Source organism: Bombina bombina, chromosome 8, assembly GCF_027579735.1.
Source record: "Bombina bombina isolate aBomBom1 chromosome 8, aBomBom1.pri, whole genome shotgun sequence".
Lineage (NCBI taxonomy): Eukaryota > Metazoa > Chordata > Amphibia > Anura > Bombinatoridae > Bombina > Bombina bombina.
In genome coordinates this window covers 264660398-264682334 of record NC_069506.1, presented here as the reverse complement: position 1 = coordinate 264682334, position 21937 = coordinate 264660398, and the positions used below count along the sequence as shown (strand labels likewise).

The 21937-nt window shown below is 39.4% G+C and overlaps 1 protein-coding gene across 1 annotated transcript in view; it reads right to left on the bottom strand.

The window, feature by feature from the left end:
• VSIG10L2 (V-set and immunoglobulin domain containing 10 like 2) overlaps positions 1-21937 on the bottom strand; it is a 143084-nt gene that overhangs the window by 17405 nt on the left and 103742 nt on the right. Inside the window, exon 8 of the mRNA XM_053691133.1 lies at positions 1278-1595. Coding sequence (XP_053547108.1) covers positions 1278-1595 — 318 coding nt within the window. The remainder of the gene's footprint in view (positions 1-1277; positions 1596-21937) is intronic.

The window sequence follows — 21937 nt, the reverse complement described above, 5'->3', positions numbered from 1 at the left end:
ACATGAGGCATATATGTGCAGCTACCAATTAGCAGCTAGCTTTCAACTCCTGAGTCTACCTCAGTATACTTTTCAACAAAGGATAGCAAGGGAACAAAGAAAATGAGATAAAATAAGTAAATTAGACAGTTGTTTAAAATGTTATGCTCTGACTCAGAAAAGAAAGAAAAATTGAGTTTCAAGTCCCTTTAACGTTGTGGTTTTTTTTGTTTCGTAGCTATTCTAATTTTTCTTGCAAAGAACTGTAGAAAATGCTGGATATTTTTAAATAAAGGAAAATTATATTATAAATGCAAATTAAATATTAGCGTATACCACATTGTGCAGTAACAGTAATTGAAAATAATAGCTAGATCCTTTTCCAGTTGTATATCTAAAACTGGTTGTACGAACAGAAATCTCCACTGAAGTCTACTGTGTTCTCACATCGCAATACCAGTTAAGAGTACAAAAAGGTTCCCATGCACGCCTAGGTTTAATGATAATTTCTCAAACACATTAAAGCTCTTAATATAATTTAAATGGTTTCTCCAAAACAAAAACTTTGGTATTAACCATCGGTTTTACTTCTGTTGCAATGAGGATGTATTAAGAGGCCACCTGTCGAAATCTGTTAAAATAATATGGATGGTCAAATGTGTGGCACATTTGTGAAAAGTACAAAACATTGGTCACTTTTTTTTCACTCCAAACAAATGCCACAAATGTATCATCTGGTTTTGTTTTTATTTCCCCCCTCATCAAATGGAACATAAGAATGGTTTTATATCAACATTCAAAGACTGAGTCAAATAAGTCTATGGGAATCAATATTGTAATTGTATTTAAATATTAACATTTAATGGATGTTACATTCAATATTCAAATGTTAATCAGTGATATTATTTTTATTATTAGGATGTTGGCATTCATTTTATAAAGACATTACAATAGGTGATAAAATGAAAAGGGGAACATTCATTCTATTATTCAAATGTCAAAAATGCAACATTCACCTATCCCTGTTGGGAAATGCAAGAATAATATTGCCCAAAGCTTTCAGTGAAAGTTGTCTATGTGAACTGTATAATAATTATTTATTTATCTGTACTATTGTCAGATAATGAATAGATAATATTTAGCACCTTTCATGAGACTGACTTTATGCATTTAGCTGTCATTCATTGTAGTGAACTTTCCACAAACATGCATTGTACACATACATCCCATTTAACTCATGTTCTGAGAGTTTTGAATGACCTAACTCACTTGTTAATAAGATAAATTGACACTTTTACCTGGTGTTTTCACTTCGGAAGGGAATCCTGTAGTTCTGTGATTGACAGCTAGTATCCTGAAGGCATATACAATAGAAGGATCTAATCCTCCAAGCTTGTGTCCTCGGACATCTGGTTCTATGCTGCTAGCCACAGTGTCCCACGCAGGAGTCTGCACTGACCTTCTAGGTCCGGAGAATGAGCGAATGCTGGCCTGCCTCTGTACCATAAAGCCAGTCAAATCACCTGTTCCCTGGGTCATCCATTCCAAATCTACTTCTGTCCTCTGTCTGCTGTATATAAGTTTACTGATGGTCACATTGGGAGGCGTTGGATATTCTGTTTTCAACATAATATATATTAGACAACTTGGAATCGCTACCATAATTAAAAAAATATTTAATTTTAAATCACATATACTTTCTTGATTCACATAGCCCCAATCATTAAACTCATAACGATATTTTTTTCACTATTCAGATAGAACATACAAATTTAAACAATGTTCCAATTTACATTTATTATATACGGTAATTTGTCTCATTCTTTTGGTAGCTACAGTGTCCCACTCAATCTTTCTCAACAGATAACCTGAAATGATACTGTGTCATATTTTCTTCCATTCGCACATGCGCTAATGTGCCATTACTAACTAACCTCATTGGATAATTCAACAAGAACTTAAAAATTGGCTCTTTGGGGGGTGCTTAACGATAGAATACATAAAACATACAAGGTGAAACAAAGTATATACAGATAATGATACACAACAATAACCCTAGTCACAGGATATACTGAACTCCCATATATTGTCAGTTCATCAGGGGTTAAAGTTCCTGGACTCCCATATATTGTCAGTTCATCAGGGGTTAAAGTTCCTGGACTCCCATATATTGTCAGTTCATCAGGGGTTAAAGTTCCTGGACTCCCATATATTGTCAGTTCATCAGGGGTTAAAGTTCTTGGACTCCCATATATTGTCAGTTCATCAGGGGTTAAAGTTCCTGGACTCCCATATATTGTCAGTTCATCTGGGGTTACATTTCCTGTAGCAATTTCAGGATCACAGTGGCTGCACTCCTCTTCACACGAATGTAGTGGAATAAAACAACAGCATCTCGCAAATATAAGAGAGGCACCTCATGTGAGTATCAGTCACCAAACAGACAAATCAGATAGAAAATGTCAAACACAGAGTACTCACATTTCCATAGAGCACCCTTATGTGCTAGTAGAGACAGGCTGGCAGTATAAAGGTGTGTCAACTCACCTACGCTGCACGTAGTCCAGGGACAGCTCAAACACACTCACAGTGATGAACCAAACAGTAGGCCCAACACATATGTGCACCTGGCAATTAGGTCTTGTAAACACTGTTGTAGTTTTAAGACTGAGTTATTAAAACCATATAAAATTCAAACAATACAGTGTTAAAAACTGGTGGGTATACACAGTATGTACCCCCAGATATGCAACGCATTTCTCAGCAGGTTTCCTCAGCCATAACAAACCCTATACTGATGCACTTATTTAAATGCTATCCTATCCAATCAGATTCTGAGAGCACAGGTGTAATGAACATGTCATCTAATCACCAACGGTCTTTAGCTGTTGTGTCAAACTGTCAGTTTCAAAACAGTGTTAGATCTAAGATATGTCTACATTATATAATACAATCAATTAATCCCAACTAATTAATCCTTGTATACAAATCTATTTCACACATAAAATTATATGTACATATATCCTATTGGAATAGCGATGAAAATCGCTTATGATGAAACAGAATAAAATAAATAACTGACACATCACATATGATAGATCAAAAGTAGATGACACATTCATGCTGACATTAAGAAAGTTAATTGATATAGCGTATAGACAAAATAATACAATGTAACAGCTTTGTTGAATAATACAATGTAAAAATTCAATTAAAACTTTAAGAAGCTGCCAGAAATAACCTACAACCTAAAAAATGATAACTAATATTAAAAATAAATAATGTGTGGACTTTAAATGAATGATGTACGAAAATGCCTATTAGTGTGTGCACAAACTGCTGTATGTGTGTGCACAAACTGCTATTCACAATTCTAATTCTAATATCATATGTGTCTTACCTAAATTGTCTATTGATAGTGAAAACTCAATGGAGGTGGAACTCAAAACGTGTGTGAGCTTATTGCTCACTTGATATGATTTAGTGCCTATAAGTGTGTGCACAAACTGCTGTTCACAATTCTAATTAAAATTCCATAAGTGTCTTTACCAAAAGTGTCTATTAGAAACTTCATGAAGGTGGATCTCTAATTGTGTGTGAGCTTATTGCTCACTTTAAATCAATTACGTGTGTAAGTGCCTATAAGTGTGTGCACAAACTACTATATGTGTGTGCATGAAATGCTATTCAAAATTCTAATTTTAATTCCTTATGTGTCTATACCTAAATTATCTATTGAAGGTGAAAACTCCAAGAGGGTGCATCTCTAATCGTGTATGAGCTTATTGCTCATTTCGAGGGGATTATGTACGTAAGTGCCTATAAGTGTGTGCACAAACTGTGGAATGTGTGTGCACAAACTGCTATTCTAATACTAATTCCTTATGTATCTATACATAAATTATCTACTGGAAGTGAAAAACTCCATGGAGGTAGATCTCTTATTGTGAGTCAACTTATTTAAAAGTAATTATATATGTGAGTGCCTGTAAGTGTGTGCACAAACTACTTTATCTGTGTGCACAAACTGAAATTAGCAATTCTAGTTTTAATTCTGTATGTGTTTTTACCTGAATTATCTATTGGCAGTAAGAACTCCAGGGAGGTAGATCTCTAATCATGTGTGAGCTTATTGCTCACTTGATGGTAATAATGTACGTAAGTGCCTATAGGTGTGTGCACAACCTGCTATATGTGTGTGCACAAACTGCTATTCCCAATTCTAATTCTAATTCCATGTGTGTCTTTAGAAGTGTAAAACCCCCTGTGGTGGATCTCTGATCGTGTGTGAGCTTATTGCTCATGAAATGTAAAAATTGGTATATGATGAAATTTGTATTTAAATGCACACGGCAATCAAAAAGCAGCTGAATCAATAACTTAATTTAACCCTGTGGGAAAGAGACTGGAACCGAAAGATCCAATAGATTTCACTCTGATGTAGCCTGGTGTACCTATTATATTGTTGGACTAGGGGGATTACTTAAAGGGGTGTGATTGAAAAGCTACAGGTACCCATCCAATGAGGTATTAACCTCATTGGATGAATTTTTTGGAATAGCCTTTAAAACAGTTAATGGATGAAAGCTGACATTTACAAGTTTGGAAACCTTGAACATGAAATCTAAAATTAAAAATTTATGGCTCAGATAGAGCCCCCAAATTTAAGAGACTTTTCAATTTTCTTCTATTATCAAATTCACTTTTTTTCTTTTGGTAGTCTTTGTTTAAAAATAATACCTAGGTATGCTCAAGAGCAGAACTACTACAATGTACTACTGGGGATGCACACAAAACTGCCAAATTTAAAAGAAATTGGTTCATCCAATCCAAAGTCACCAGAATCTGAAGTCTTACCAAATAGAGATACTACAGATAATACAGCCTCATATATTTTTTCAAAGCACCTAGCAAAGGAAAATATGTTGGGAAAAGGCTGTTTTAGCTTCTTCTTTTTTTTTTCCCCAACACCAAGATCAGAACCATGTTGATGCATCTTGGAGTTTACCTGGGTTCTCATTGGTCGGTATATGCCAGTTGGTTTTGCCTCATAGCTCATATGTTGGTTTGTTATTGTTTTTAACTGTTTGTGGAACATTTTAATAAACATTTTTTAGTTATATCGAACTTGGACTACTTATTAGCATTAGCTATCAAGAAGAGTCGAGTGATATAGCAGTTGATTCCTGTGTTCCTGTGAACCTGTAGATAGGAACTCAGCTAGCTGGTTTGCTGCAAATAACCACATGCGTATTATAACGCTACTAGTCCTAAAGCCCATTCACACGGGCCATTTTTTGAAGGATACAGCAGTCCCACCCCTTGCGCTCTCTCCCTCCCCCTCTCTTTTGCTCTCTCTCTCCCCCCTCTCTTTTGCGCTTTCTCTCCCCCTCTCTTTTGAGCTCTCTCTCTCCCCCTCTCTTTTGCGCTCTCTCTCCCCCCTCTTTTGCGCTCTCTCTCTCCCCCTCTCTTTTGCTCTCTCCCCCTCTCTTTTGCGCTTTCTTTCCCCCTCTCTTTTGAGCTCTCTCTCTCCACCTCTCTCTCTCCCCCTCTCTCTCCCCCTCTCTTTTGAGCTCTCTCTCTCCCCCTCTCTTTTTATTTATTCAAAGAGCATATATCAAACCCAGTCCATCTGACATAAAATAGAACAGTAAAATAAATTGACATTGATATTACATGGACAACAATATCTTTTCAATGCTACAATGCTTATATAGAGGACATACTATTTTTGGAAAAATGTAATGAACTGAATCCATACATGCCCTCATTTTCATTTTTCTTTAATCTTTCCCACCGTAACCTTCCCTTCCTCTGTCTACCTCCCATCCGGGGTTTCCTTAAGATTGGTCACCTAAGTGCTTACTGAATTTACTGGATTCTGGAACCTGATGGCTGGACATAAGCATCAAAATCCAACTGCCACTCACCTCTCAACTGAGCCTCAAGAATGTAGTTTGTATTGCGGATTGGGTATAGCACTTGCACTTGCTGTCCCTGTTCTAGTGTATGCAAATATACTTCCCATTTAGTCATGAATCGTTTTGTGCGCTTTTGCATGTCCCCTAAAGTGTCTACCTGTTCATAAAGCATTTGTTGATGTACTTCTCTTTTCAGTTGATTTAATGTGGGAGCCTCTTGTTTTAGCCAGTTTCTGAGTACTGCCTTTCTTGCCTGCAGTATTACCATGTGTGTGAATTGCACGTTTGTCTTGTTTAGATTTCGACAGTTTAGAAATATTACAGATTCCATCGTTAGCGACGGAAGTTGGATGTTGAGGGTTCGCAACCAGTGTTGTGTCATCCCCCAGAATTTTGTTAGCCTCGGGCAAGCCCAAATCATGTGTGTTAAGTCTGCGTTAGGCTGGTTACATTTCGGACAGGCCCCTGGGGACCCCGTCTCCCAAGTTCTGTACAACCTGGGTGTGACATAAGCCATCTCTAAGAGTTTGGTGTGTGACTCCCTGTGGTCCATTGATAAAGAGGCTTGTTGTACCCTAAGAATGCTGTTTTTAATTTGCACCGTTGAGATTTCCGCGCATAGCAACGTGGACCATCTGTCTCTGATGTGATTCAATGTGTTTTCATTAATTGACTTTGTCAGTGTTTTATATATTGGAGTGATTGAGGTAATCCCTTGAGCATACAGGGCACATATTTGGTATATGGTTTGATCGCCTTCTTGGGAGGCCCCTGATCTCACCAATTCTGCCACATAGTGTCTAGCTTGTAGATAAGCGAAATGGTGTGATCTTGGCAAGGTGTATTTGTCATGTAAGTATGCAAATGTGTGTAATGTCTTTCCGTCACTCTCTATTAGTTGAGCTATCGCCGTCAAACCTCGAGTCTCCCAGTCTTTGAAAACCTGTGTAGTCATCCCGGGAATGAAGTTAGGGTTCCCTTGCAGTGGTATATAAGTAGATATCTCATGGTTAAATTTTAATTTATTACAAAATCTCCTCCACGCATATAGAGGTTGTTGGATTAGGGGAGATTGTGAAAACTGCCTATCAGCCTTTATGTAGTGTATGTGTGGTAGCATAGCTAGTGTCCATGGATGAGCGAGTTGACGCTCCAGATTGGGGACTGTGAAGTGATTCCCCCCTGTCAGCCAGTCCATCACGTATTTAACCTGGGTCACCAAGCTATATAGCTCAATATCTGGTACTCCCATACCCCCAGAGTCGACATTGCTTTTCATTCTATTTGATTTAATTCTATGCTTTTTATTGGCCCATATGAAAGAGAGAAAGAGGGAGTTCCAGAATTTCAAATCTGCCTTACTGAGCACCATTGGTAACATTTGCAATTTATAAAGGATTTTGGGGAACAGAATCATTTTAACTAGGCCTATCCTACCAGAAATGGAGAGAGGAAGTTTCATCCAATGGGAGGTCAGGTCTGCGGCCTCTCTCTTAAGTGGGGCATAGTTAATCTTGTACCAATCGGTAGGATTAAGCGAGAGCTCCACTCCCAGATACCGAAAAGTGTTCGCTGCAAGTTTAAAGTTATATTGAAAAGTGGGTATATTTTTTTTATCCGTTAGCCAGATAAGTTCCGTTTTGTCTGTATTCATTTTATATCCAGATATTTGACTAAAGTCATTAATAATGTCCATTAATTTAGGGATATTAATTTGGGGATTTTGCACATACAGAACCATGTCATCTGCAAACAGTGATAAATGGAGAGTGGTTGCACCCAGTTTGAGGCCTTCAGTGCGAGCTCTAATTATTGTAGCTAAGGGTTCAAGAGCTAGGTCAAAGAGGAGGGGTGACAGAGGACAGCCCTGCCTCGTGCCTCTTTCCAGGATGAAAGGTTGTGAAAGAGCCCCATTGACCACAATTGCTGCCTGTGGATTGGAGTATATCATGTGCAAAGCTTCGACAAAGGGTCCCTCAAAACCGAACTTCGTGATAGTCACGAATAGATGGTCCCAAAGGACCTTGTCAAAGGCCTTTTCCGCGTCTACTAGTAGAACGCAGGCCTCATCCATCTTTGTTGTTTGTTTCTGTGCTTGTATGTTCCAATAGTGGCTCAGAATAATCTGTAGTGTTCTTACATTCTTTACTGCTGACCTGCCGTTCACAAATCCCGTCTGACTATCATGTATTATGTCCGGCAAGATCAGTGCCAGCATGTCCGCTAAAATCTTTGTAAGAACTTTGTAGTCCGAGTTCATAAGTGAGATCGGCCTGTATGAAGCTGGATTAAATGGGTCCTTACCTGGTTTGGGTATTAAACTAACATTAGCCTCAGTAAATCTCCCTGAAAATGCTACTTTACCCCCCAAGATATGGTTGAAGAGCTTGGCCAGGGTTCCTGCCACTTCGTTTTTGAGCAGTTTGTAGAATTCCCCCGGGAGTCCATCAGGCCCCGGGGCTTTTTCTAAGGATAGTTTATCTATAGTTCTCTCGATTTCCTCGACCGAGATGTCGGCATTTAATGCTTGACACTGACTCTCTGAGATCTGGGGAAGTGTAACATTCTCCCAAAAATTACTTCTACGCAAGGGGTCTACTTCTTGAGTTTTGTATAACTCTGTGAAATATTCTCTAAATATTTGTTGTATGTTCTTCGTATCTGTTATTATGTTGTTTCGATTTTTAATTGCTGTTATGATGTTTGGGGTTTTAGCTAATTTGGTTATTCTAGCCAACATCTTTCCTATTTTATTCCCATGTCTATAGAATCTGGCATTTGCCCTTGTCATAGCTCTAGCCGCAGTTTGCATAAGGAAGGAGTCTCTCTGATCTTTAACCGATCTATATTTAAGTCTATTTATTTCCGTAGGACTACGCAGATATCGATTCCTCGAGTTGAGAAGTTGTTTTAGTAACAAGTCTTCTCTCGTACGTTTTTGTCTCCTAGAGGCAATTACATAGGAGGTGACCACTCCCCTGAGTACTGCTTTACCTGCCTCCCAGAAGAGGAGTGGGTTATTGCTATGTCTAGAATTTAAGTTACAGTAGTCTAGCCATTTCCCCACCAAGTGATTTTTTAGATTTGCGTCGTGTATCAGAAAATTTGGGAAGGTCCATCTGTCTCTTTGTGGTTGAGTCATGTCAGTTTTAAGTGTGAGTGAGATTGGGGCATGATCTGAGATGGTTGGGTCATCTATGCTTGTCTTTAGGATTTTCGCATTTAAAGTTGGGGAAGTCAAGAAAAGGTCTATACGAGAGAGAGTGTCTTTAGTGGGTGCAATGCATGTATAGCTTTTTGTCTCTGGGTTCCTCTCTCTCCAAACATCTATGAGTTGGAGCGCGTGTTTAAATTTCTTTAAAATCATAGAATCCCTCCTCACTTTGTGTAGTCTACTGGGACCAGATAGAGTCCGCTGTGGGTTTCTATACCTATCTGCAGGAACCTGTGGTGCAATATTGTAATCACCTCCCAAAATCACTGGTGCATCCGCTATTTTCAGAATATGTGTCCTTAAATTACCCCAGAATTCTTTTTTATGAGTATGTGGTCCATATATGCCCCCTAATACCAAAGAGAGTCCCTCCAGGGTTATTTTGAGAAGAACAAATCCTCCTAGGGGGTCTGGAAAAGTTTGGGTGATCTTGTAATCTAGGCCCTTTCTAAATAAGAAAGCGACTCCTCTAGCTCTGCTACTTTCGTATGGCGTATATATTACTTCTCCTACCCATTGCTGTTTGAGTTTTTGATGCTCACTGGGCTTTAGGTGGGTTTCCTCTAGTATGGCTATGTCTGCCTTTCTGGATTTTAGGTATTTAAGGATGGCCTTCCGCTTTATGGGCGATGTGATACCCCCCACATTCCAGGATACAATATGGACTCCCATGATTATTGTGTGTCACTCTTCCCTTGCTACGTGTATAAGATGTATTGTCTATCTGTAAGAGGAATGGGTTTGAGCTGACACCCCGGAGAGTTACCTGACTGTAAGGTGTTGATAAAGCTTTAACTACAACTCTCTAATCAATTTGGCTTAAAAGATCAGAAGGAGCAATAAGGTCTACCACTACTTCAGGAGGGTCCTGCTGTAAAAGATAACAAACAAGCAAAACCAAACAATACGAACATAAACAGTTGAGGCAGGACTCTGCAAACAGTTGTAACAGAACAGGTTAACAATATCAACAATATGAACATTCAAATACCCCCCCCCACCCCCCCACCCCCCGCACCCCCCATGAAAAGGATATAGAGCCAAAGCCAGGCCAGGCCTGGGCAGCTTTGAGTAAGAGCAAGTAGTTCCCTTATCAGCCTTAGCAAATCATTTTCTTTCCTCAAGCAAGAGTTTTACAAAAGTTTCATAATAAGATTGAGTTTATCTGGACACAGTCCCCTTAGTTCTCGTCGTCTTCGAGTTCGTTTTCGTTCAGTTCCTCTTCTAGATGGGCGTTTCTCCGTTGATTGTGGGTCCTCATGAAGACTTTAAGTTGTTGTACATTTTCAAAGATTTTTGGGCCTTGTGCCGTTTGTATCCTAAGGCGGGCCGGGTATAGGAGAGCTATGGATTCCCCTTTTTCCAGTAGTTCTTTGCAATATGGCGTAAATTCTCTCCTCTTTTTTGATACTTCAGCGGAGTAGTCCTGAAATAGATGAATTCTGCTACCTTCATGGGTTAAGTCAGATGTTTGCCTATATGCTTTCAGGAGCAGAGCCTTGTCCTTAAAGTTGAGATATTTTATCATAACTTGTCTGGGCTGTGCGTTTTGCCCTTTCTGTTGTTGTGAACCAATCCTGTGAGCTCTTTCAACTACACAGGGAATGGCTGCGGTTGTCAGGCCCAGTAGCTTAGGAAGTGTTCTTTCTGCAAAGTCAACAAGATCTGAGCCTGGGATGGTCTCGGGGAGGCCTACTACTCGAATGTTGTTTCGCCTCGACCTATTCTCTAGGTCGTCTAATTTCTCCTGGAGGAACTTATTTTGTCTTTGCAGCTGTGCAACATTCAGTACGGATTCTCTTTGTTGAGATTCAGCATCAGAGACTCTTTGCTCGACTGTAGTGAGTCTAGAAGAGAATACTTTCAGATCAGTGGTAATAGTGTCCAGCCCTGTCTGTAGCTGATCTATTTTGGGGAGGAACAGCGCTGAAAGCTGTGATACAATTGGATGGGTTTCCTGTGATGTTGATTCCAGAAGTTCAGATGCTGAACCTGGTGGAGAGTGAACCTCTGCTTGACTTTTAAGTCTTCTATCATTCTGACGCTGCCTACTTGCCATTTTGTCAGTTCTTTTATTGTATAAAGTATAATATCTTTGCATGCAGAATGAGGCTTGCCCTAGCACCCACTAACACAGCAGGGCTAAAGTAGAAATAAAAGACAGGAAAGGAGGCGATCTTCTCATGCCTTGATTATTCTGATAGTGATCACTCTTGTAAGCTATTGAGGTTGTGTTTGAGGATAGTTGTGCTTCGCAGATAACTTTCAGGATATGGCTGAGATAAAACTGTTAGCTTCTCATTTTACTTCAGTTCTGAAACTTTGGCCATATATATGTGTGTATGAGGGGGGTGGGGGAGCCAGGGGGGGCTCGCAGCGGGGGGGGGGGGAGACCGGGAGTTTCTACTCCATATCCACTGCCATCGTCAGTAATGTATAGAAAGAAAAAGGGGTTCTTTTCTCAGGAGTGCCTTAATCAACAAAACCTCTTTGTCCCCACTATTTGCAAGGGTCCTCAAGCAGATCTTTGCAGGGCTAATAGTATGATTATTTGTGCACACAATACCCCTGATATGACAAACAGGAGCTGCGTTAAATAAAGAGAAAATTTTCAGCTTGAATTATGGTGCGCACCCCACGTGTGTTGTTGCTTACTCTCTTTCTATGTCTGTAATATGGCAGTTATTGATTGTAAGTCTTTTGTATGGAGCGTAGTCTATTCCCCCTCACAGACAAAGATTTAAGTCCCAGAGAGAGTGTGTGTGAGACCGGAGTGATGTGGAGGGTTTGTTGTTCCCAGCACCTGCGTGTTAACACTGAGGCCTGTTCCCAATATGGCTGCTGTAAGCTTGCTGCGCCACTTACCCGCAGGATCAAGTTCAGTGATCTGCGTCTTATTAGGAGTATGATTCCCTTCCTCACTTAATCTTTGACTCCGGCTCTGTACTATTCTGCGGCTGACCGTTGTCGGGGAAGGTCCGGTCTCTGTGATCGCTGCCACGATCTTGTCCCAGCTGTATTGTATACGGACTGTCGGCGGGGGAGCGGGATGTCTGGCTCCTCACTTTATGGTGTCCGGGCAGGTGGAGGAATGTATCCCTGCCAAGGATTGTAGTGTTACCAGGCACTTTTAGGGAGTATTTAGCAAGTTTGCCGGCTCATAAACACGGAGCTCAGCAACCCTGCGTCCTCCTGAAGCGTGCGCCCACCGGAAGTCCTCCCCCTCTCTTTTGAGCTCTCTCTCTCCCCCTCTCTTTTGAGCTCTCTCTCTCCCCCCTCTCTTTTGCGCTCTCTCTCTCCCCCTCTCTTTTGCGCTCTCTCTCCCCCTCTCTTTTGTGCTCTCTCTCCCCCTCTCTTTTGTGCTCTCTCTCACCCCTCTCTTTTGCGCTCTCTCTCTCACCCCTCTCTTTTGCGCTCTATCTCCCCCCTCACTTTTGCGCTCTCTCTCTCTCCCCTCTCTCTCTCCCCTCTCTTTTCCCTCCCCCCTCTCTCTCTCCCCCCTCCCTCTCTCTTCCCCCCCTCTCTTTTGATCTCTCTCTCCCCTTTATTTTGCTCTCCCTCCCCCTCTCTTTTGCTGTCTCTCTCCCTCTCTTGTGCTCTCTTTATCTCCCCTCTTGAGATCTCTCTCTCCCCTCTTGATCTCTCTCTCACCTTTCTTATCTTTTCCCTACCCCCTCTCTCCCCTCTTTTGAGCTGTTTTGAGCTCTCAGTCTGCACGGACTTTCACGGGCCGCCTGGCCCCGCCCCTTCACGATCAGCCCCGCCCACGCTCGGCCACGCCCATGCCCACGATCGGCCACGCCCACTTCTGCTCGCACTGCAGAGACTTAGGGATTGTAAGGCCAGGTGTGTTTGTCCTTGTGCTGTCTCTACTGCGCATGACAGCTTCGGACAAACACACTTGGCCTTTTATAGTATAGGATAGGATGCACTTTCCAAATTTGAGTACCCTGTGTTTGGTTGATTATATTGGTGACTGTTATTGATTGATACACACGTGGCACCTCTCTGTTTCCATGTTTTAAACTTTGCTCACTAAGGGCTAGATTACAAGTGGCGTGCTAACTGTAGCACGCAAGCAATATGGGTTGTTTCACGCACAATACATAAAAGCGCATGATATGAGTTGAAAGTAAATGCGTTCACTTGAACACAATCGAATTTAACACACATCAGGTAAGCGCGACTTCAGAGCTCTGGTTAACTGTTACGCAAGACAAAAAAAGTGGCACAAAACACATCAAAAATGTATTTAACAGTACAGTTACACTCATAATTACACTATCTGATAACAATTATTTTTTTAAAATGCATTAAAAAGTTATAAGTGCTCAAAGATATGAGGTCTCAGGTGTTAGAAAAAAAAGGCAGGCAAAGGGCTTTTACATAGAGTTATGTACATAAGAAAAGAGAGTACTGGCCCCGCGCCAACCTAAGCCGCACTGGCCTGAGAGAGGTGGTACCTAGTTACCACCGGGTGGATGTATCTAATAAGTTGTGAGTTCCCTCAGGCGCCTAACGAAAAGGCAGAGGGTAATAAAATAGGAATAAAATAGGATGAACTAGCCCACAAGTGGGTAGCAACAGTAACTATGTGTTACAGAAAATGGGTGTGCAGATCAAATCAATATATAAAAACAGGTATAAAAAGTATTACATTTATTATACACAATATGCACAAATTAGATTCATGGATCCATGATAAAAATATACAATAGCTTAAGACAGTAAAAAATTATACAATGGCATAAGACAGTTAAAAATTGAAACAATGTATAAAAACAATTGGCTATCGGCACTATCTATAATGGATTAGAATAAAACAAATCACATAAAATAAAGAACTGATGGTGAAAACAATGTCTGTGAAATCTTAGGAGATTCCTCTAGTGGTGTTTAAGCTTCAAAAAATGAGCTTCAAAAAATAAGTGTCCAAATTATAATCCAAATTTATAATCCCAAACAGTTAGCCAAAGGGAATGGTCCCAAAAGAAAGAAAAAAATAGCAAAAAATAACAGTGAAAAAATAGTGAAAAAATGATATCAGTGGAAAAATGTGAGTACCATAAAAAATAGAAACTGAGTGAAGAATCAAAAAAGTGTATCAAAATTCATCCAACATTTCCAAAAAACAAAATGTAGAAAAGGTGTATTCAACCAAAACAGTGTGTGTGGTCTGAGAAGAATATCTTGCGGTGTAAACGATGTGGAACAATGGGACTGCAATAACAGTGAATGTCTAAAACTGGAGGTGCTGTCACAATTCCTCTAGTGGTTTAAATGATCCCAAACGGTAATAAAAAACGAAAAAAATCCAAAATCAATACCTATAAAAAGACAAATAAAGGAACATAGCGCAATACGTTTTCACAATGATAATAATGTTGAAATGTAGCTTACCAATCAGCCAACGCGTTTCGGCCCGTGCTAGGCCTTTATCAAGACTGATTTGTATTAAAGATTGGTAGCTTTATATACCTGAGAACCGGATGCGTAGCATCAAACTACTTCCGGTTTTCGTAAGGTAAAATTTCTCTCAGAAACTCTTATAATTATGTGTATAATCCTATCAAGATAATATACATTCGTATTGCAAATGATATGATAAAGCAAGTGGAGATAAAATGCCAGTAGATCATCCTAATATTATTACTCCGTGTACCAATGACGTCACTTCCGGTTGGGTCTCTCGGATTTCTAACCCCTTCTGATGAGTTTACTTTTTAGTATTAGACTATCTTAATTGTCAAATTCAACTGATTTCAATTGGTTCAGCGTTATTAAACCGGTGTAGTATTCAGGTGCCATTATGTCCGTAATCCGGACCACCCGATTGGTCATGACGTCACTGGGGGCGTCTGAGGGGGGTGTGGTGTTTGTAAAACACTCGAGTTACAATATACCCGTAATCCGGACCACCCGATTGGTCATGACGTCAGTGGGGGCGTCTGAGGGAAATGTAGTTTTGTTCATAATCCTTTAGTATAAAGGTGTATACTTGTCTATAATAGAGATGGATCTTATATTGTAATATTTTAAGTGATTTCAATCCCTTACTATGTATTACAAATAAAAACACTCGGGTAGCATTATGTCCGTAATCCGGACTAGATCTCTAAGAGAGACAGGGGATATCAGGTGTCAATTATTTCTGATGTATTACATAAGGAGCTATCCGAGTAGGTCTCATAATAAGCTGGGTAACTAAAGGGACCTCTTGAGGAGGGGGACTGAGAGCCATATTTGTAATCATTTGTCTTGAGAGAAAATTCTAGGGAGAGATATTCTCCCTCACAGTGTCTTATGAGGTTTGAAGAAGGCAGACTCATTTTAGTATGTTAATTTTGTGGAGGCCTTGTTATGTCATATTCAGAAGGTGCGACAGGTCTTCTTTATTATTCAACCCTTTTGGATAGAGGCAGTCCAGACTAAAGATCCATTTAGATTCTATGGTCAATAGATTTTTCTCAAAATCGCCTCCCCTCCACCTTTTATTCACCTTCTGTATACCCCCAAATTTTTTTTTTTTGAAGGAAGCTAAAGACATAGGGATTTTAAATGACAAGGAATTCAACTATATCAATAGCAATCATCCTATAACTCCAATTATATATCATTTACCTAAAATCCACAAATCCCTTCAGAATCCACCAGGGAGACCAATAATATCAGGAATTGGCTCCCTGAGTAGTAATCTATCAGAATATGTGGATTTGAAATTACAAAAATATGTCAAACAGCTTCCTTCCTACTTAAAGGATTCAACGCAGGTATTGAACCTTTTGGAACAAATAGATTGGGAAGACGGATTTATCCTTGCCACATGTGACGTTACATCATTGTACACATGCATCCCGCACGAACAAGGAATAGATGCGGTTGAATTTTTTCTGGAAAAGGATCCTGAAGTACCCACGGAACAGATGGAATTTATCCTGAGCAGCATTAGGTATATTCTGGACCACAATTATTTTTGTAATAATGGAATATACTATAAACAAATATGTGGAACAGCAATGGGGACCAGGTTCGCACCGAGCTATGCGAATTTATACATGGGCAAATGGGAACAGATATTCTGGGATTCCTGCCCAGCCGGTGCGGACCTGGTCCTCTACCGTCGCTACATCGACGATATCTTAATCATATGGAAGGGGACACAGGTGGATCTGGATTTTACGATAGAAGTTATGAACAAAAATGAGAACAATTTAAAATTCACGTGTGAGTCAAGTACCACCGAGATAGTATTTCTGGATATAAAGATTGCTGTAAACAAAGGAAAGATTGAAACCTCAACACACTTTAAGACTGTAGACAGCAATAATTATATACACAGAACAAGCTGCCACCATGACAAATGGAAGACCAATATTCCCAAAAGTCAGTTATTAAGAATAAGAAAGAACTGTTCAACTGAAGAGGGATGGGAAAAACAATCCCAAATGATAAAAACAAAATTTTTGGAACGAGGTTATTCCGAGAGTCTACTAGAAGAGAAAATCCAAGAAGTGGGCAACATAGAATGAACTACATTAACTAAATATAGGAAGAGAGCAGAACGACCCAAAGAAGAACTCAATGGAATATTGGACATACCGATGATCACTGAGTACAGTACGAATAAGAATATCTTGGAAAACATTTTTAAAAAGCATTGGTCGATCCTCAAAGAAGATGACATAATTGGAGAAAAATTACCCTCTAAACCCAGGTTCATCTATAGAAGGACAAAAAATCTGAAAAGCATAATAGCTCCAAGTATGCCAAAAAAGAAATGAACAGGAATAACAGACGTTTTTGGAAGAAAGATAAAAGGCTTCTTCCCGTGCCCATCTTGTAAGGCATGTAAACATGGAATAAAAACCTCAAACTTCAAGTGTAGCAACACTGGGGAGACTTTCAAGATCTATGACATGATTAGATGTCATGACAAAGGAGTCATATACATGCTACAGTGTACCTGTGGATTACAATATGTAGGCCAAACATCACGGAGTCTTAAAGACAGAATCCGTGAACACTTGTTGTCCATTGAAAAATGCAGTTTAGAAACACCGTTATATAAGCATTTTACAACCACACACAATGGGAATGTGAAAGACCTAAAATTTTTGGGTATACAGAAGGTGAATAAAAGGTGGAGGGGAGGCGATTTTGAGAAAAATCTATTGACCATAGAATCTAAATGGATCTTTAGTCTGGACTGCCTCTATCCAAAAGGGTTGAATAATAAAGAAGACCTGTCGCACCTTCTGAATATGACATAACAAGGCCTCCACAAAATTAACATACTAAAATGAGTCTGCCTTCTTCAAACCTCATAAGACACTGTGAGGGAGAATATCTCTCCCTAGAATTTTCTCTCAAGACAAATGATTACAAATATGGCTCTCAGTCCCCATCCTCAAGAGGTCCCTTTAGTTACCCAGCTTATTATGAGACCTACTCGGATAGCTCCTTATGTAATACATCAGAAATAATTGACACCTTATATCCCCTGTCTCTCTTAGAGATCTATACATTTTTTAGAAACAATCAACATCTGCTGTCTCCCGTTTCTCTTCCAGATATATTCACATATATATTTCCATCCTTATATGAGTAATATATTAGAAATTATTAATATCTGATCTTACATACTCTTAGAGATATATATATATATCGTTTATCTCCAACTTATGATTTTACCCTAATCTAACCATTAAGACCCCTCATCCAACTCTATAGACATTGCTGTTCCCCCTTTTTATCCTTGTATCCTTATATCCGCTCCCGGAGACTTAATCAAAACTACTGTATAGGCCCTTTGCATAAGACGATACACCATATGAGAATACATTACCTATAACTCTAATATATATTGTATATAGAATGTATCCATCTGGTATCAAACCGTCTGGGTCCCGACCCATATAAGATTAATCTAATGACAAGCAAAAACTCTGCTTCTACAGATGTATGGGTATATTTCTGTTGATAATCCCCCAAACTCTGCCGTTAGAGACAAATATATATAAACAGTAGGGAGATATGTGTGCGTATACATATTCCCAGTGAAAATTCAGATATCTCTATACCCATCGAAAGGTCTGCCTGTAATAATTGACTGACCCTGTATAGAGAGGAAGGAAAAAAACCTTTTTTCACACTCTCTTTCCATTTTTTCACATTGTTTCCACATATTCTGGAAGCCAAAAGATACACTCAGCTTTTAAAGAAATCTCTATTCCACACTTAATGTCATAATACATAGAAATTGGCCTTCTCTCCATTCCAGTCATACAATGAAGACAACATAGGTGTTTTCCTAGATATTGATTGTCATAACCCCAACCCTCAAATCTAAAAAACGTTAGCTTTGAGGTTAAGTTCAACTAGATGGTTATTAGACACAAATAAATATATGAGATTCCACAATTTCAAGTACCCTGACAAATCATTTGTATTATATAGTAAGAGAAATCACCCAAACTATTACCATATAAGATCCAGCTTTATTAGAAATAAGCATACACCTCTATATTGGAAGATTTTGAACATACACCACGCTTCCCTCAGACGCCCCCAATGACGTCATGACCAATCGGGGAGTCCGGATTACGGACATAATGCTACCCGAGTGTTTTTATTTGTAATACATAGTAAGGGATTGAAATCACTTAAAATATTACAATGTAAGATCCATCTCTATTATAGACAAGTATACACCTTTATACTAAAGGATTATGAACAAAACTACATTTCCCTCAGACGCCCCCACTGACGTCATGACCAATCGGGTGGTCCGGATTACGGGTATATTGTAACTCGAGTGTTTTACAAACACCACACCCCCCTCAGACGCCCCCAGTGACGTCATGACCAATCGGGTGGTCCGGATTACGGACATAATGGCACCCGAATACTACACCGGTTTAATAACGCTGAACCAATTGAAATCAGTTGAATTTGACAATTAAGATAGTCTAATACTAAAAAGTAAACTCATCAGAAGGGGTTAGAAATCCGAGAGACCCAACCGGAAGTGACGTCATTGGTACACGGAGTAATAATATTAGGATGATCTACTGGCATTTTATCTCCACTTGCTTTATCATATCATTTGCAATACGAATGTATATTATCTTGATAGGATTATACACATAATTATAAGAGTTTCTGAGAGAAATTTTACCTTACGAAAACCGGAAGTAGTTTGATGCTACGCATCCGGTTCTCAGGTATATAAAGCTACCAATCTTTAATACAAATCAGTCTTGATAAAGGCCTAGCACGGGCCGAAACGCGTTGGCTGATTGGTAAGCTACATTTCAACATTATTATCATTGTGAAAACGTATTGCGCTATGTTTCTTTATTTGTCTTTTTATAGGTATTGATTTTGGATTTTTTTCGTTTTTTATTACCGTTTGGGATCATTTAAACCACTAGAGGAATTGTGACAGCACCTCCAGTTTTAGACATTCACTGTTATTGCAGTCCCATTGTTCCACATCGTTTACACCGCAAGATATTCTTCTCAGACCACACACACTGTTTTGGTTGAATACACCTTTTCTACATTTTGTTTTTTGGAAATGTTGGATGAATTTTGATACACTTTTTTGATTCTTCACTCAGTTTCTATTTTTTATGGTACTCACATTTTTCCACTGATATCATTTTTTCACTATTTTTTCACTGTTATTTTTTGCTATTTTTTTCTTTCTTTTGGGACCATTCCCTTTGGCTAACTGTTTGGGATTATAAATTTGGATTATAATTTGGACACTTATTTTTTGAAGCTCATTTTTTGAAGCTTAAACACCACTAGAGGAATCTCCTAAGATTTCACAGACATTGTTTTCACCATCAGTTCTTTATTTTATGTGATTTGTTTTATTCTAATCCATTATAGATAGTGCCGATAGCCAATTGTTTTTATACATTGTTTCAATTTTTAACTGTCTTATGCCATTGTATAATTTTTTACTGTCTTAAGCTATTGTATATTTTTATCATGGATCCATGAATCTAATTTGTGCATATTGTGTATAATAAATGTAATACTTTTTATACCTGTTTTTATATATTGATTTGATCTGCACACCCATTTTCTGTAACACATAGTTACTGTTGCTACCCACTTGTGGGCCAGTTCATCCTATTTTATTCCCCTCTGCCTTTTCGTTAGGCGCCTGAGGGAACTCACAACATGTACATACACATGTCTAAATATGTATATGTATATATATATATATATATATATATATGTGTGTGTGTGTGTGTGTGTGTGTACATATGTATTAGCTCCAGGATTTGAGGATCCTGATTGGCAGGTAGTCTCACCTGATTGGACACACCTCCCTATGCTGTTTTCTATAACGGTGGATGCCACTGCGGACGCTGACAGCCTGGGAGTAAGAGAAGTGGAAACCTCCTATCCTGGAATTCGGCTTGATACACCCTGCAGCGGTGAGTGGATATAGCTACTAGCTGTTGAGCACAGGCTGCTCCGAGTATCTCCCGCTAGCATGTGTATGTGTGACGGCTCATAGAGTCAAGAGGTTCCCTGGTACAGACATAGTCTGTATATATATCTACACCGGGGGGGTTTATTTGTCGCCCACAATTCCAGAGACTGGTGACTATACTTAACTACCTTCTTATGGGACATTGTTCACTTTATAAACAGTGACACGCTTTTTGGTTGAGGACACAGGTGCATGCTCCTACCACTTGACTCCTATGTATTTATATATGTATATATGTACTAACAGATAATTATATATACACATATAAACACATAAATACATATGTATACATATATAGACATATAAAAAAGTGCATTGGCACCTTTTGCCGTCAAGTAGCTGAAAACATGAAAAATCATATTATGCAATATTCATATTTAATAGTGTTTGTTTAACTGTGTATGTACTGTAAATAGTTCTCATTTCAATGTTCTTCACATAGGGGAATGTGTTATAATTATTGTTAAAAAGATATTCCTATTAGTGATGTCGCGAATAGTTCGCTGGCGAATAGTTCCCGGCGAACATAGCAATGTTTCGCTGCGGCGGGCGAACATATGCAATGTTCGGTCCGCCCCCTATTCATCATCATTGAGTAAACTTTGACCCTGTACCTCACAGTCAGCAGACACATTCCAGCCAATCAGCAGCAGACCCTCCCTCCCAGACCCTCCCACCTCCTGGACAGCATCCATTTTAGATTCATTCGGAAGCTGCATTCTTAGTGAGAGGAGGGACAGTGTAGCTGCTGCTGATTTAATAGGGAAATCGATAGCTAGGCTAGTGTATTCAGTGTCCACTACAGTCCTGAAGGACTCATCTGATCTCTGCTGTAAGGACAGCACCCCAAAAAGCCCTTTTTTTCCCCTGTGTAATCTAATTGCAGTTGCCTGCCAGCGTGTGTGTCAGGCTCACAGCGTATACTGTGCCCACTTGCCCAGTGCCACCACTCATATCTGTTGTAACAGCAGTGTACATTTAAAAAAACAAACACTTTTTTGACTGTGAAATAATAGCAGTCAGTTTCCTTCACACGTGTGTGTTTCAGTGCCTGCCTGCCAGGGCACAGTGTCACACCAGTGCAACTCATATCTGGTGTAACAGTAGTGTACATTTAAAAAAAAAAAAAACTTTTTTGACTGTGAAATAATAGCAGTCAGTTTCCTTCACACGTGTGCGTTTCAGTGCCTGCCTGCCAGGGCACAGTGTCACCCCAGTGCAACTCATATCTGGTGTAACAGTAGTGTACATTTAAAAAAAAACAACAACACTTTTTTGACTGTGAAATAATAGCAGTCAGTTTCCTTC